General features: G+C 44.9%; 1 protein-coding gene across 1 annotated transcript; it reads left to right on the top strand.

The window, feature by feature from the left end:
• Positions 1–3394: 3394 nt before the first annotated feature.
• ENOPH1 (enolase-phosphatase 1) lies at positions 3395–14069 on the top strand. The gene is made up of 6 exons (XM_007428727.4): positions 3395–3629; positions 7127–7228; positions 8538–8740; positions 11094–11226; positions 11541–11664; positions 12307–14069. Exons 1-6 carry the CDS (start codon positions 3546–3548, stop codon positions 12444–12446), a joined length of 786 nt encoding a protein of 261 aa, XP_007428789.1. The 5' UTR covers positions 3395–3545; the 3' UTR covers positions 12447–14069.
• Positions 14070–14247: the final 178 nt, after the last annotated feature.

Below are 14247 nucleotides of genomic sequence, written 5' to 3'. Positions count from 1 at the left end.
TTGAAGGAGCTCTTGCCTTGATCTTTTATGGGCTTTTGTTTGTTTGGGTTTCCTGTACAAACTGCCTAACCATTGTTAAGATAATTCTAATTCTCTATGTTATTGGCTAGAGGAGGAATCATTTGACAGACACTATTTGCCCAGGAGGAATCATTTGACAGACACTCTATTTGCCCAAGGACAAATTTTCTTTCTCTTCCAGAGCTTTGTTTTTAAATCTTTCCTACTGTGACCATTGGTTGCGTGAAAGAACTGCAGTTGTACACCATATAAGAGGAGTCCTTATTTTGAAAGTCTAACAAAGATCATCACAGACCAAATGTTATGGTACAAGGATGTATATCCTAATTTCATAAAAATGTAAAGGTTTATTTTGCATCTATACTGACTGGCATTCGTTCCAAGTGATAAAATGTCTTTTCCTTCTTTTAAAATCTATATATCTGCTTTGAACTCTCTAGATGTGATGAAAGATAATTTTATTCCACCAAATTTTCCAAATGATTTAATGTTTATGGATTTATTTAAACTGTTAACCTGCTCTTATTACACAAGTGTTCATAGTAGCTTTTAAATTAGTTCTGTTCTGCAGTTGGCTGACATATAACCAAGGACCTTGGAGTTATTGGTCTGCATTATATTCTATAGCGGGAGTTGGCTGTCTCACATGTAACTCTTCTCCTTGGAGAAAGACAAATTGACACACTACCTCCTTCCCCCTACAGAAGTGATGGAAAACCCAGGCCTCTGGAGAGTATTTAGAAGAAAATGTCACACTCTACTTAGAGGAGTGTAAATGAATAATTGGCTATAGATTATCAGTAGACAAAATTTGTTGTTGGAACTTATGTAACCTGTACTTTTGAAGGAAGCAGGTAGCGTTGTTTTCTCCAAAATATTAATTTATTAAACTTGTAAGGCACTCAGCTCTCAACAACTCCGAGCGGCTTACAACTATGAAACAAATTACAATAAAACATAAAAATAAAAAGCATTGTTTAAAACACTGAGAGAATAGGGAGGGAATCAAATATTAGAAAAATAGACATATGTATTCTAGTAAGGGAATGTGATTCACGTATTAGTTTTTTTTAATGGATCCCAAATTTCTTAAGCAAAACTGAAGATTTGAAAAAAAAAAAAAGGCAAGATGGTGTTAAAAGATGCATTCTCTAGAGCCATTTCTGTACTTGGGTGCTTTCCAAATATGTTGGATTTCAATTTCCATCATTCCCATAAAATCCTAGATCCAGCCTGCATGGCTCTGCTCACCCATGCCTGGAGGGTCCCTGGCTGAGGATGACTGCTCCTGAGAATGATAGAAAATGTATAGAAAACCCCACTGTATCTGTGGAACCACCAAAAAATAAAATCACCAATACCCCTTGCTTTTTGGCCAAACTGTTGATGCGCATTTTGAAAAGATTACAAACACTAGCAGCTGCAAATATATTTATTAAACTTACAAATGTTACAGCTGAAGTAAATGCAGCAAGATTAAGGGAAGGTTTATGGCTATAGCAATTCATCAGACAGAGGCTCAATATTAGAAATTGCTGAGTGAAGCCTCCTTATCAAAAGCAGTATATCTTTGAATGTCTGGTCCATGCTCCTAAAAAAAAAAAAAGATACCGCTTTGCCCTTATGCTTTTTTGTCTGTCGGAGACACAAAACGTTAGATTATACTTAGGAAAGCAAGGATCTTCAACCTACCGTATGAGGAGGCACACTTGGAATTTTAAGAACATGCTGGGGGCCTTCAATTCACTGCCATAATGCCAGGCTGTTTTTTACCAACACAGTGGCAGGCACCACCTCTTAGAAACACAGCCCCCAGTTTCCAAAAGGCAAACCGGTGAGTTGGTCCTTCCTCGGTTCATTTTTTTCTTTTATTCTGAGCAGTTGGGCACCCTTCCAAGCAGAGCCCACTGCTTTTTGATTTCCTAAGAACTCCCAAGGAGCCAGTACAGGGTCATCACCGGAAACCCAAAGGATGTGAGAGGCTGGCATTTGGTTTTGAAGCACACCCGTTTCCCATTTTCCTTTTTTTAATGGAAAGAATCTAAATTCTGCAGGGATCTGGCAGGTGCCCAAGGGAGTGTTTGCTACCTTGCTGTCCATGGGCACCACGCCCGGGGATTCCAGAGATGGTCCACTGGTAATTATGATAGCTGCTTTGCGGGCAAGATGCGGGGCGAGCATCCTGAAGGCCCCATGCATCCTCATGAGTTTAGGTGGGGCCCAGCCCCATTAGATTACCCCACACTGTAGTAAGCGGCAGGCACCAGCGCACTGTACCGTTTTAAAAGAGGGGGCGGCAACACGGGATTTTAGAGCCTAAAACGGCCTCCCTGCTGCATCGACAAGCGCCCGCTCCACATGTATCAGATTCGGAAGAGCTGCAGCATCAACCGTTCCCCAAAAGGCCGGATTTCAACCATGCGCAGGGCGGCCTCCGGGTCTCACCGCCCGAAAGGCTGATGTCGGCTGTTCGGTCTCTTAATGCCCGCGGGACCTCCTCGCCCAGGCGAGCGCCCTCCGGATGCGTTGGGCCAGCTCCCCGCGTCCCGCACCCAGCGCGGCCACGGGGCAGTCGCGGCGCAGGGCCGGGCCACGGGGGCCGCGCGCAACGTCTCCCAGCGGGCAGCAAGGCGCCGGCCCCGCCGCGGCAGACGCCCTCGGCCCTCGCGCGATCCATTTTACGCACACGGAGCGGGAAAATGGCCGCTCGCCTCTCTTACACAACATGGTCGTTCGGGGCGGGGACGGCCGCGCGCGGGCCCTGACGCCACGTTCGGGGAGCGGGCCTTCCCCGTCGCGCCTCGAGCCCCTTTTCTCCCGGGGGAGTCAGCGCCGGGACCAAAGGCTCGCTCGGATACGACCGAGGGCCCAAATGCGCACGCTCACCGCCCCCCCCCCCTTAACAACTGCAAACACCTCGGGATCATCTTCTCCTGGCGGGGCACGCTGCCCTCCCTCCGCCCAAAACCCGGGAACTTTGCAGCCCTCCGTGGCACCAAGCCCCGGGCACGAAAGGAAGAAATCCTCCTTGGGCGCGAAAAGGCCCCTCGCACCCCCGCGAGGCGTGCACCCGGAGCCCCATGCGATTATAGGCGTGCAAGCTGACGCGCGCTTTCCTGCAGCCCCGACCGGGGCTTCGGTCTGAGCACGCGGGCACGGCCAAGGAAGAACTGGGCGAGCGCTCGCGGCCGCCGGCCACCCACGTCCGGCCTCCGAGGCTTTTCCTTCGCCCTCCCTCCGCCCGCATAGCCGATTGCAGACCCCCCCCCTTCCTGCCACCAATCAGAGCTCCGCGGTCCGGGCGCTGCGGCGGCGCCGCGTCCAGCCACGTGGGTCTCCGCCCTCTGCTCGCGCCCGCGGAGGGCGCCCCTCTTGTTCCGCGCGCGTCGTGGGAGCGCCGCCGCCTGGACTCGCGTCCGAGGCTGCCCGGGAGGTCGCGAGGCGCCCCTGCCCCGATCCGGGATCGTCCTCGCGTATGCCCCCGGGAGCGCGCGCCGCCGCCGCCGCCGCCTGCAGCGGGGGACATGGTGGGGTTCACGGTCCCCGCGGAAGTCAGCGTGTTCCTGCTCGACATAGAAGGCACGACCACGCCGATCACGTTTGTCAAGGTGAGCCGCGGCCGGGGGCGAGCCGTGTGCGTCGCGACCCTCGGGCGGGTCGGCTTTGCGGGGCGCGTCTGAAGAATCGGTGCGCTCCCTTCGCGAGGAGCCGCCTTTTGCCCTGCCTAAACTGAACGCGTGTCCGTATGTTCTTTGGGGCGCGGACCGCCTTCAGCCTGGCGTCCTTTTTCCGGGGAACGTGAGGACTTTCCCCCAACCGTGTCGACGGCGCAGCCATCCTTAGCGCCAGTTGGTTGTAGCGATGGAGGTGCTGGACTAGAACCGGGAGACTGCGGGTTCCAGCCCTCTCTTAGGCACTGAGGCTGGCCGGGCTGCTTCGGGTCCATCGCTCTCTCAGCCCAACCCACCTTGCAGGGTCGTTGTTGTGGGGAAAGAGGGAGCATTAGGAACCCTGCCTTGAGTGGTACAAAATAAAGGCAGGGTATAAACCGTGTGTGCGCGCATGCATGTGTGTGTATTTTTCCTGTGGTTTGGATGAGAGTGACAGTTTAAGATATACTTTTTAATTGGAGACACTATTAATTGCTTGTCTCTGTTCTTTGTAAAAAGGCTGGGTTGGGGGCAAGTGTGTGTTTGCTGCAAAGCCATTCTGACATTGGAAGGAAATTGATCTTCCACCATTTCTAAGCAAAAACTTAACTGCTTTGTGGCTTTAACTTAAGGGAAGAAGGAATTATTAAGTAGCTTTGCCAGTGTGAGCCATGTGGTTTTTAAAACTTTTCTTTCATTTGTGTTGTTACAGAAAGATTACTTTTTAAACCTCCTATTTGCTATGCAGTTGAATGTCTGCTGGTAATCTATCCCAAATTATGAAATATACCGGCTGGGGCCATAACGTTCAATAGACAGACAGACAGACAGACAGATATTGGATTTGGTGCAGTGTGTTGTGTGAAGCCAGCCAATTCTGAGTCATTCAATAAACCATTGTTAAATGATGGCTTAGTGCAATTCAGTCTTAGATGTTAAGCCAGTACTGTTGCATTGCAGTGGAAAAACGATTAAATCTTGTTTTATATCTGTCTTTCATTTTTTTTCTCCGCAACACCAAACCTGTGACATAGGTTGGGCTGAGAGAGAGTGACTTCTGTGCCTGAGGGTGGATTTGAACCTGGATCTCTCCAGTACCAGCCTAACATGTTAACTACATAGACTTTTCATGTAACAATACAGCCCAGTGCATATTTATTTGGAAGTAAATTGCAATGTCCTCTGTGGGCATATTCCCAATGGAAAGACGTAAAGATGTAATAATGCTAGCTAGATGTAATCTCTGATTAAAGTGGGACTTGCTTCCAATAACATTCTGAGGGCTCTGCTGTTATTTTCTTTCTAGGATCCACAAAGTATCTTAAACTGCAATCCACCTTGAAGGAACCCCATCCATTTACAATGAATAACACTACTAAGGAATAATTATGGACGACAACCTAAATGGACAGGCTGCTCTTTAAATATACTTTCAAGTGCAACAGGATGGCTTTTGAACTATGCTGTGGAATAATAGGAAAAAGCCTATGAGCTGTAGCTGTTGGGGAGATCCAAGTTCAGCACACCTCCAAAACCAAAGCGGTCATACCAGGAATATAGAAAGGGGGCTTACACTACAGGCATCTGGTGCAAGCCACAATGAGATGACTGATACAGATTATGCAATCTCAGGGGGGAGGAACCTCATTCCAGAGGGCATGTACTGCCATGGAGAAGGCACGCTTCCAGGGTCCCAATAGATGGCATTGTTTAATTGGAGGACCCCCAAGCATGCTGCCAGGTCAAATTGGCCAGGTAGATACTATGGGAGACAGGCGGCCCTTCAAGTAACCAGGACCTAGGCCATGTAGGGCTTCATAGGTAACAGCCAGCACCTTGAATTACACCTGGAAGCAAGCTGGCAACCAGTGCAGCTCACAAAGCAGAGGGCATATTACATGGGCATATTGAGGCATGCCCATTACTGCCCACGCTGCTGCATTCTGGACCTGTTGAAGCTTCCGGGTGGTCTTCATGGGCAGCCTCGTGTAAAGTGGGTTGCGGTAGTCAAGCCATGAGGTTGCCTGGGCCCAAGGGACTGTCTGAAAGGACTCCCAATCAAGGAAAGGGTGCAACTGACGCACCAGATGAAGCTGTGCAAAGGCCTTCCTGGCCAGAGCTGCCACAGCAGAAGCTGGAAGCCCAGGAAACCCTGAACGTAGTTGTTCCTAACTCACTTTTTTCCCCTCAATTAAAGAGATCTGTGCTTTTATCATCTTTCCTTCCAGGACTATTCCAGTCCTTTGATCATTTGGGGTCCTTTTCACTGCAACACAAGAAGCATCTAGTGTTTCTGGATGAAAATGCATATTGGTGTAGCATTTGCTCAAAAGCAGCGAACTGTAGAGGGTAAATCATGTTCCTGTCCCCAAAGGATAAACTTTGTCTTAAAAACACAAATCATATACCCCCCCCCCTTGATTTTAAGATCAAGGATTGTCTCATATTCTGTTAAGTGTGCTTTCAGTGGCAAATCTGAGTTTGCTGCAGTGCAATGTGCAAATAGGTCTTCAGCACAATTTGGCAATCAGAGATGGAGGCTCTCACTTTTTGTTGCACCAAATTGGGCTTTGTTTCAAGTGACCTTAATAACTTGAAGAAGGTCTCTCTTTTTTTATGGAATGAATTTTCCCCATGACTTGTTTTTCAAGCATGAGCAGCTAACCTTAACATACATTACTAATTTAACATGAAGGTCACATCATGGTCACTTAGCAAGTCCAGACCTGGACATGAAGATGTGTCAGACGTGATCAATCTTAGTTTAATTTGATTCTATTTGATATAGATGTTCCTCAAACTACTCTTTTTGATGCTTAAGAATAACAGTCATAGTTGCTTGTTCAGCATTTAATTATGCTCCTAATTGAAAGGCACACAGTCTACTGGAACAGAGAAAAATATAGCCATGGGAAAAAATTAAAAAAAAATCTATCCCACGTCACTGGCATATGTCAAAATTACTGCTTTCCCATTGTGCCTGTTTGAATTATTAAGATTTCTGTGGCTTTTGCAGCAAAACCAACCAGGAGCCTTGAAAACTCACCCATGTATTATCATGTACTCAGTCCATGTACACAAGAATATTTTAAGAAGAGCTTAAGGTGCCCAAGCATTCTTCATTTGTTTTTGGAAGTCTGGCCCCTCTACCAAAAAAAATAATAAATCTGCATTTATTGATGTATGCTTATTCTCGAAAATGATTACCTTTTTTTCATCTTTGTTGTTACTAAGTATTCTTACTTTTTTCCCTTTTTTCGTTCTCTCCCCTCACCTTATAGCTATGTATGTTTACATTTCTCTTCTGAGAGCTAGGTCGCATAGATTTGGTGAAGTGACTAAATTAATAGTATCAGATAATCAATACTTTTGAAGATGCCCTGAAGGTCTGTGTTGTTTCCAGATATATGCCCATAGTAGCTTAAACCACTGATATGCTTTTTTTGTGTCCCCAGGATATTTTGTTTCCCTACATTAGGGAAAATATTCGAGATTACCTAGACACCCACTGGGAAGAAGAAGAATGCCAACAAGATGTTGGCCTGCTGAGAAAACAGGTAGAGCATTGGACATCTCTTCCTCATAATTTATTTATTTAATTTAAAACATTTAAAACAACTCTGGCTCTTTTCATGCCAGCCTGGATGTTGGCAGAATTATTAGACCTGGGCCTATACTAGTCTTACAAATAATCCATATAAGTTTACTGATTGATTGATTGATTGATTGATTGATTGAGTCATCAGGTTGGTATGACTCTTAGCAACAACCTAGACAGATCTTCTCCATGAGGATCCGTCTTCAACCTGGTCCTTCAGGTCTTCAAACAGTGCACCCATCACTGCTATAATTGAGCCCATCCACCTTGCTATTGGTCACCCTCTTCTTCTCTTTCCTTCCAACTTCCTAGCTAGCTCCCAACCCTCATGAATTCTGACTAGCCAAATTGCTCACAAATACCTATATTAATGAGGCATGGAAGAAAAGATTTTTTTCCCCAAGATTGTAACCTTTCACCACCTGATCCCCTGGAGACAACTTTTATTTGCCAGAGGAGCAGGGAAGTTGCTGTTTGTGAGGCTGGACCATGGGTTGTGTATGTGAAGTCATGCAAGTCTAGTAGGAAATGTATTTTTTTTCCTTTTGTTTTAAACCTATGCAGAAATTGCACAGGAACCTGCACAGAAATTGCATAGAGGACAAATACAAACAACAATGTTAAAAAAACAAGGATTATGATGACATTGATAGTAGAGTATCCACACTTATATACTGTATCTTCAGAGCTCATTTTCAGTGCAGATTTTTAATCATCATTGCCATTTCCATTTTTTTACGGAGTTCAAGTCGGCACAGATGACAGACTGACACATCCCTTGACATCTGCTAACCTCCTTGCCCCATCTAATTTTCTTTTTTTTTTCACTTAAAAATAATTGCATGGCAAGATGGCATGAAGTAAAGCAAGACACCAGTCTTAAGTCTTATTGTGATTTGCTGGAATGCTTCTGGAACCCGCGTAGGCCAGTGCTTCCCAACCTCAGGCCTATGCAGATGTGTGAGCTTCAGCTCCCAGAATTCCTCAGCCAGCATAGCTTGTGCTGAAAATTCCAGGAATTGAAGTCCACACATCTGGAGTGTATCCCGATTGGTGAAAGTAGCCATTGACATTCTTAGGAAATAAAAATGGTGGGTATTTGCAGCATAGTGCTGTGCTCAGAAGTGTGCCAACCTAAGCAGAAGCAAGCTAGCATGGTAGGAACTATCTTGGAAGACTAGTCCATCTCATCCCAGCTTGAAGCATCATTTGGAATTCCTACCATCATTGTTATCACCTTGCTTTCTTTTCTGTTTTGCCTTCCTTAGGCTGAAGAAGACTCTCATATGGATGGAGTGGTGCTTATTCCACTGGAAACCAGGGACGGGGAAGAGGAAGTTGAACGGGTTATCCAGGCAGTGGTAGACAATGTCCTCTGGCAGATGTCTTCGGATAGGAAGACTACAGCTTTAAAACAACTCCAGGGTCACATGTGGAGAGCAGCCTATGAAAATGGCCGCTTGAAGGGAGAGTGAGTAGTTGCTTGTTGTGGAAGGCAAACTTCTTTTATGGCTATTGCAGTGATACAATGTCATTGTCAAAAGGGGCTGTGTTGGAATGTTTGGCCCTTTTTATCAGGGAGTAATTTAATACAGGTGGTCCTCAACTTACAATGGCATTTGGGACCAGAATTTCCATCACTAAGTGATGTGGTCATAAAGCACGATAGCATCACTTAGCGGCGGCAATCCCTGCAGTCTCTCTTGCCCTCGTTAACCGAATCCCACAGTTGTTAGGCGAGGCAACTTCCTGTTGGCTTCCCACAACCAAAGTCAGTGGGGAAACTGGCAGGAAGTTGCAAGTCCCAGGCCTACAGGCTGGTAAGTGGCTGCTGCCGGGTTGGGGAGGGAGCGGAGTGTGTGCAGGGGTGTGGGAAAGGGTCAAGGAGGGTGCACAAAAGGTGCAGGGAGAGTGTTAGGGGATGCACAAGAGGCGCCATGCAGGTTAGCAAGGGTATGTGAGAGGCGTCAGTTGGGAGGGTGCATGCACGAGTGGCCAGCATGGTGCAAGCACAGAGGAGCTGGGGGAAGGGTGTGCGGGTGGGAAAAGCTTACCCCAGCGACTTGCAACCTTCTCTGCCGGCTTCCCCATTGACTTTCTGGGGAAGCTGACAGTGAAGGTTGCAAATGGTGATCACATGATCACAGGGTGCTTGCCAACCGGTTGTAGGTGCAAACAGATTGCCAACACCCAGATTGCAATCACGTGACCGCGGGGGTGCTGGGATGGCCGGAACTCCGAGGATCAGTCATAACCACCATTCATTCAGCGCTATCATAACTTGGAATGGTCGCTGACCAAATGGTCGTAGGTCAAAGACTACATGTAAAGATAAGTGCCTTAAGGCTATTAAAATCTTAATGAACCTATTTTTGCTTGACATTTTTTTTCCAAATAATTTTATTAAGAATTATAAATGAAAAGAATAAAAGCCAATACAAAATACAAAAAATACAAACAGAAAAATAAAAAAAAAGGGAGGGGTGTGGAAAAGAAAAAGAAAAGAGAAAAAAGAAGTAACTTCCCCCTTTATCCCAGCAAGTAAAGATAATTTTAATAGCCTATCACCATCTCTAAATATAACATAATCTCTTTTCTCCCCATAGCTCATTTTATTTTATTTTCATGTCTTACTTTCAGTTTCTGAGGTAAAATCGCCTAAAACATCTCTGTCAGATGGTCATTCAGCCTGTTTGAAAACCACCAGCAACAGGGAATCTCTTTTATTTTAGGCAGACTGTTCTACTGTTTATCTATTTGACCCACTGTCTAACCCAGTGTTTCTCAACCTTGGCAGCTTGCTGGCTGGGGAATTCTGGGAGTTGAAGTCCACACATCTTCAAGCTGCCAAGGTTGAGAAACACTGGTCTAACTTGTCTTACCGTCAGGATATTCCTCCTCATGTTCAGCCTGAATTTCCTTTCTTTTAATTTCAATGCATATCCCACCCTTGATTTTAACAGAAAGCAGGCCTGTCTCTTCTTGCAGATGACAGTCTTTTGGATATTATGGAAGAAAATTTAAGAGACATCTGGTGAAAAGGAACACATCTGGCTTCTGAGCAGGTTTCTTCTTCTCCAGGGCCTGTTTTGGGGCTGATGCAAACATTTCAGTTGGTGCAGAACTTGCCATCATTGATGGGGGCACTAAGGCAGAGGTTGTCCTGGATTATACCTGTACCAACTTCAATTTTTGTTACCTATGTAAATGGCAAAGACTGGCAACATGGCACCCCCAAAACAGCCTTTCCCCTGTTATTAAGAAAATATAAAGATAGCTGAAATCTCCCAAGAGTTTTTCATCTTGTGAGATCTCAGTATTTTTGCATAGACTCTTAACAAAAGTGCCCCACAATCTAATGAGATTTGGGCTATTTTTAATGTACTTCGTTTTTACTTGAACAGCCCAGGACCAGAGTTGCTAAAAGATAACCTTTATAGACTGCTAGATTGTTAATGGTTTCTGGGCTACTTTCAATGGCACCACGTTCTGCAGACATATAATAGAGGGCTATCACTGAAACTAGCATTTTCTACAATTACTCTACCCTCTGAAACGCCTTCACCTCATCTACACAAGAAGCAGTCCCTTTGCACTGTTTCCTACATCTTTGGAAAACTGTATTTTTCCTCACCCCTTCCTTGAATATTTGATGATGATTTGATTTTACCATGGATGTTTCAATTGCCTTTAAATAATTATTTTACTGTTCATTGCTTAGAGGTCATCTTTATGATAAGTGATGTATTACATATAGGTGAGGAAAGCAGTTTCATTGCCTCTTCAACAATTCCGTTTCCATGCCCTGCCCTGCCCCATTCCAGGTTCTTTAAGGATGTCGTTCCAGCAGTGAGAAAGTGGAAAGAAGCAGGAAGGAAGGTGTATATTTATTCTTCTGGGAGTGTGGAGGCACAAAAGCTTTTGTTTGGGAACTCTACAGAAGGTGATATTTTAGAGGTAGGTATAAAGTCAAAAGATTAACCAATTGCATACACACCCTTTCAGTTTTTCCCTGCCAAAGATAATAGCACTTCCTGCCTCTATAACAACAGTAATATTACAAAGACAGCCATTGTGGTGTAGTGCTTAAGGTGTTGGGCTAGGACTATAGAGATCCAAGTTCTAGTCTATCCTCAGCCATGAAAACACCTCAACTGATTTTGGGCCAGTCACTCACTCCCAGCCCAGCTTCCTTCAAGACGATTGTTGCAGGAATAAAACATAGGAACAACTCCATGTTCTTTTTGTAATGTTCTCCTTCCACCTTCCAGCTCTTTGATGGTCACTTTGACACCAAAATAGGCCCTAAGGTTGACAGTGAGAGTTACCAGCGGATTGCTGCGAGCATTGGATGTGCCACAAACAACATTCTATTCTTGACAGATGTCACTCAAGGTAATAAAGCTGGTGGCTGCTTTCTGGTGCGGTGAGAGGGTATCTGTCTAGTTGTGCAAGAGGCAAGAAGAGAGCGGGACTTCTGAAGGTCAACTATAACATGGACCAAAGTTTTACAAAAATCATTCTTATATAGTTTCCCCTTTAGGGAAGAGTTGTAGAGGACGTGCTTTGGATCTAAAACCAACTGGGTTTAATGTTTGGCACCTGCAGGTGGAATTCAGAAACATCTACCCAGGCTCAAGATTTTAAGGCAATTACAGTGCACTAAAATCTGTTCTGTACCTTCCACATTGCCGGTGTTTGAAACTGCAAAAAAAGCAGGGAGGGGGGATTTGGCTGTTTTAATTATCACATTTTTAAAAAACCGTACTTACCAGCGTGAGACTAACATGCTTGTTTCTGTGGGCAGAGGCTTTCTGACAGGACTGTCAAAATCAGGCATTCCTCTCCCCTCCCCAAATTGTTCCCTGAAATGGTTTGAATGTAGGGATCTTTCTACCATGCCCTTTTTTTTCCTGGCTGTATAGATCAGCCCCTTAGTGGGTCCTAAGGAAGCGGGAAGTGTATGGACAGAACAGGTGACATCCTGGAAGTGATAGGTTCTGTGCAATTTAATGAGCCTCACTTTTTGTCCTTTAGAAGCAGATGCTGCCGAAGAAGCAGACATGCATGTGGCTGTCGTGGTCCGGCCTGGCAACGCAGGGCTGACAGACGATGAAAAATCGTATTATAGACTCATAACCTCTTTCAGCGAACTGTTCCTGCCTTCCTCTGCTTAAGATTTGCATCTGGGACTAAGGAAAGGGGGAAAAAAGATGGATTGGCAGCTGAGAAAATTCTCCTTAGCATTTATTGTCATTCTTGCCAGTGATAAGAGTCTTGGAAAGAGAAATATTGGACAGTTGACTTCCCTGATGACGCAAAATTGAACCTGATGGAAAATTGCTAGGTCTGTGATCGCTTCAGCCCGAGCAGTCATAAAGCCCTCTAGCTGTTGACTTTCTTTGGAATTGCAAATGGAAGATTCAAGAGGTACAATTCAACAGAAGGTTCTCCAGCATGAAGCCTTTTTGAGGTCAACCAGTAGGGTGCAAATCGCACCTCCCGTTCACTTCAAAGGGGCCAGCACTGGAGGCTTTTCTTATGGAATGTGTCTTGTGTGTGTACGTCATCTTTTATTAGCTTTATACTTTATTGCAAGTTTTTTTAAGTCTTGTTTTCTGTTCTTTATTCTTGTTCGGAGTAATCATAGGTGAAATCGGACAATTTATTAGATCAATTCTTTGAAAATGTTGCAGCCTGCGCTCTCTGGATCATTTGTCTTGAAAAGAGAAGGAAATCAGCACAGGCACTGTTAACTGAGTCAAACATGGAAGCTAATAGAAAAGCCCTGCCAACTGAGTGTGTCTGCATGTGGAAGGCATGATTGATCCTGTGTTATGAAAGAGTTGCATGATTGCTCAAAGGCTGTCATGCTTACCTGGGGAAAGCAGTGCTTTCTTGGGATCAAATTGCTGGAAAAATGCAATCTAAATCCTGCAGATTAGTACTTTAGATATTGCACTTGAAGGTGGTAATGGAAACCCAATTGTGTATGACTTCACTGGCACAAGCCATGCCACCTGTTCCTTTTATGCGCAGCTTTGCAAGAGCAGTAAGCATGTCTCAATGTCAGCAACTTTTCCTGTTGATTGATTTTTCAAGGCTCCCAGATGTTTCAGCAGTCCAAAACAGAAGTGCTTGTCTCTTCAGCATGTTGCACATTTATGCTCTGCTATAAGTAGTGTTCTGCCTCCCACAACCTTGCCCCTTTTCACTATGAGTTAAGGGGAACAATCCCATCATACTGAATGGGGCTAATGGCGATATTTTTTCCATCTGACCAACATATTTTGGAGTTACGTCCTTCTTGGAAATAGGCCTGTGGTAACAACTGCAAAGCTGGACAAAGTTAGTGAAACCATAATATGTCAAGAACATCCCAGTTTGGCTGGAAGTGACCAGAGAATCCAATGTATGCAGCCTGGAGTCTTACAATGGAGTAAGTGCACAACATCTAATCTAATCCCTAATTTGATGTTCTCCGTATATATACGATGGGCAGCCCTTCCGGTATTTGAGAACATTGTTAGAATCGGCCTTGCTGTTGTGTTCCAGGTGGAAAGGTCTTGGTGTTACACACAGATGAGTAACTGAACCAGAAGATACCAGTGTACAATTCATGTTGGAAAAGTCAGATACGATATTAAAATTATTATGTATTGAGTTTATAAATCCTTTCCCATTCTGGATGCTAATGGAGAGCAGTTCCACATTGCCCATGTAGTCAATGTCAATATAGGATTGTTGCTTTGTGGTGGTGCATGTCTTGTCTTTAAATAAAATCTGTGACTGAAGTGGAAGACTTGGATCTGAAAGTAGCTTCGGCTTAGGTTATTGCCCATGCACTGTGCATCTGGGGAAAACAGTTCACTTTTATTCTTTACTGTTGATTATTTATTGATTCTGCAAATTCAACATCTTTTCAATTTTAGAGGTATGCCTGTGAAGACTGTTGTCTAGATTAAGGGAATCTCTGCT

This window comes from Python bivittatus, unplaced genomic scaffold (assembly GCF_059951505.1).
Source record: "Python bivittatus isolate LINGU-HERP-01145 unplaced genomic scaffold, Pbiv_v1 ctg000070_np1212, whole genome shotgun sequence".
Lineage (NCBI taxonomy): Eukaryota > Metazoa > Chordata > Lepidosauria > Squamata > Pythonidae > Python > Python bivittatus.
This window is presented reverse-complemented; position numbering and strand designations above follow the sequence as displayed.

Excerpts from the sequence above, each read along its gene's own strand:
- ENOPH1 (XM_007428727.4), top strand. The coding sequence starts at position 3,546 with ATGGTGGGGTTCACGGTCCCCGCGGAAGTCAGCGTGTTCCTGCTCGAC. Across the intron at positions 7,229-8,537 it reads TTGGCCTGCTGAGAAAACAG|GCTGAAGAAGACTCTCATAT; the intron begins GTAGAGCATTGG and ends TGCCTTCCTTAG. Across the intron at positions 11,665-12,306 it reads CTTGACAGATGTCACTCAAG|AAGCAGATGCTGCCGAAGAA; the intron begins GTAATAAAGCTG and ends TTTGTCCTTTAG.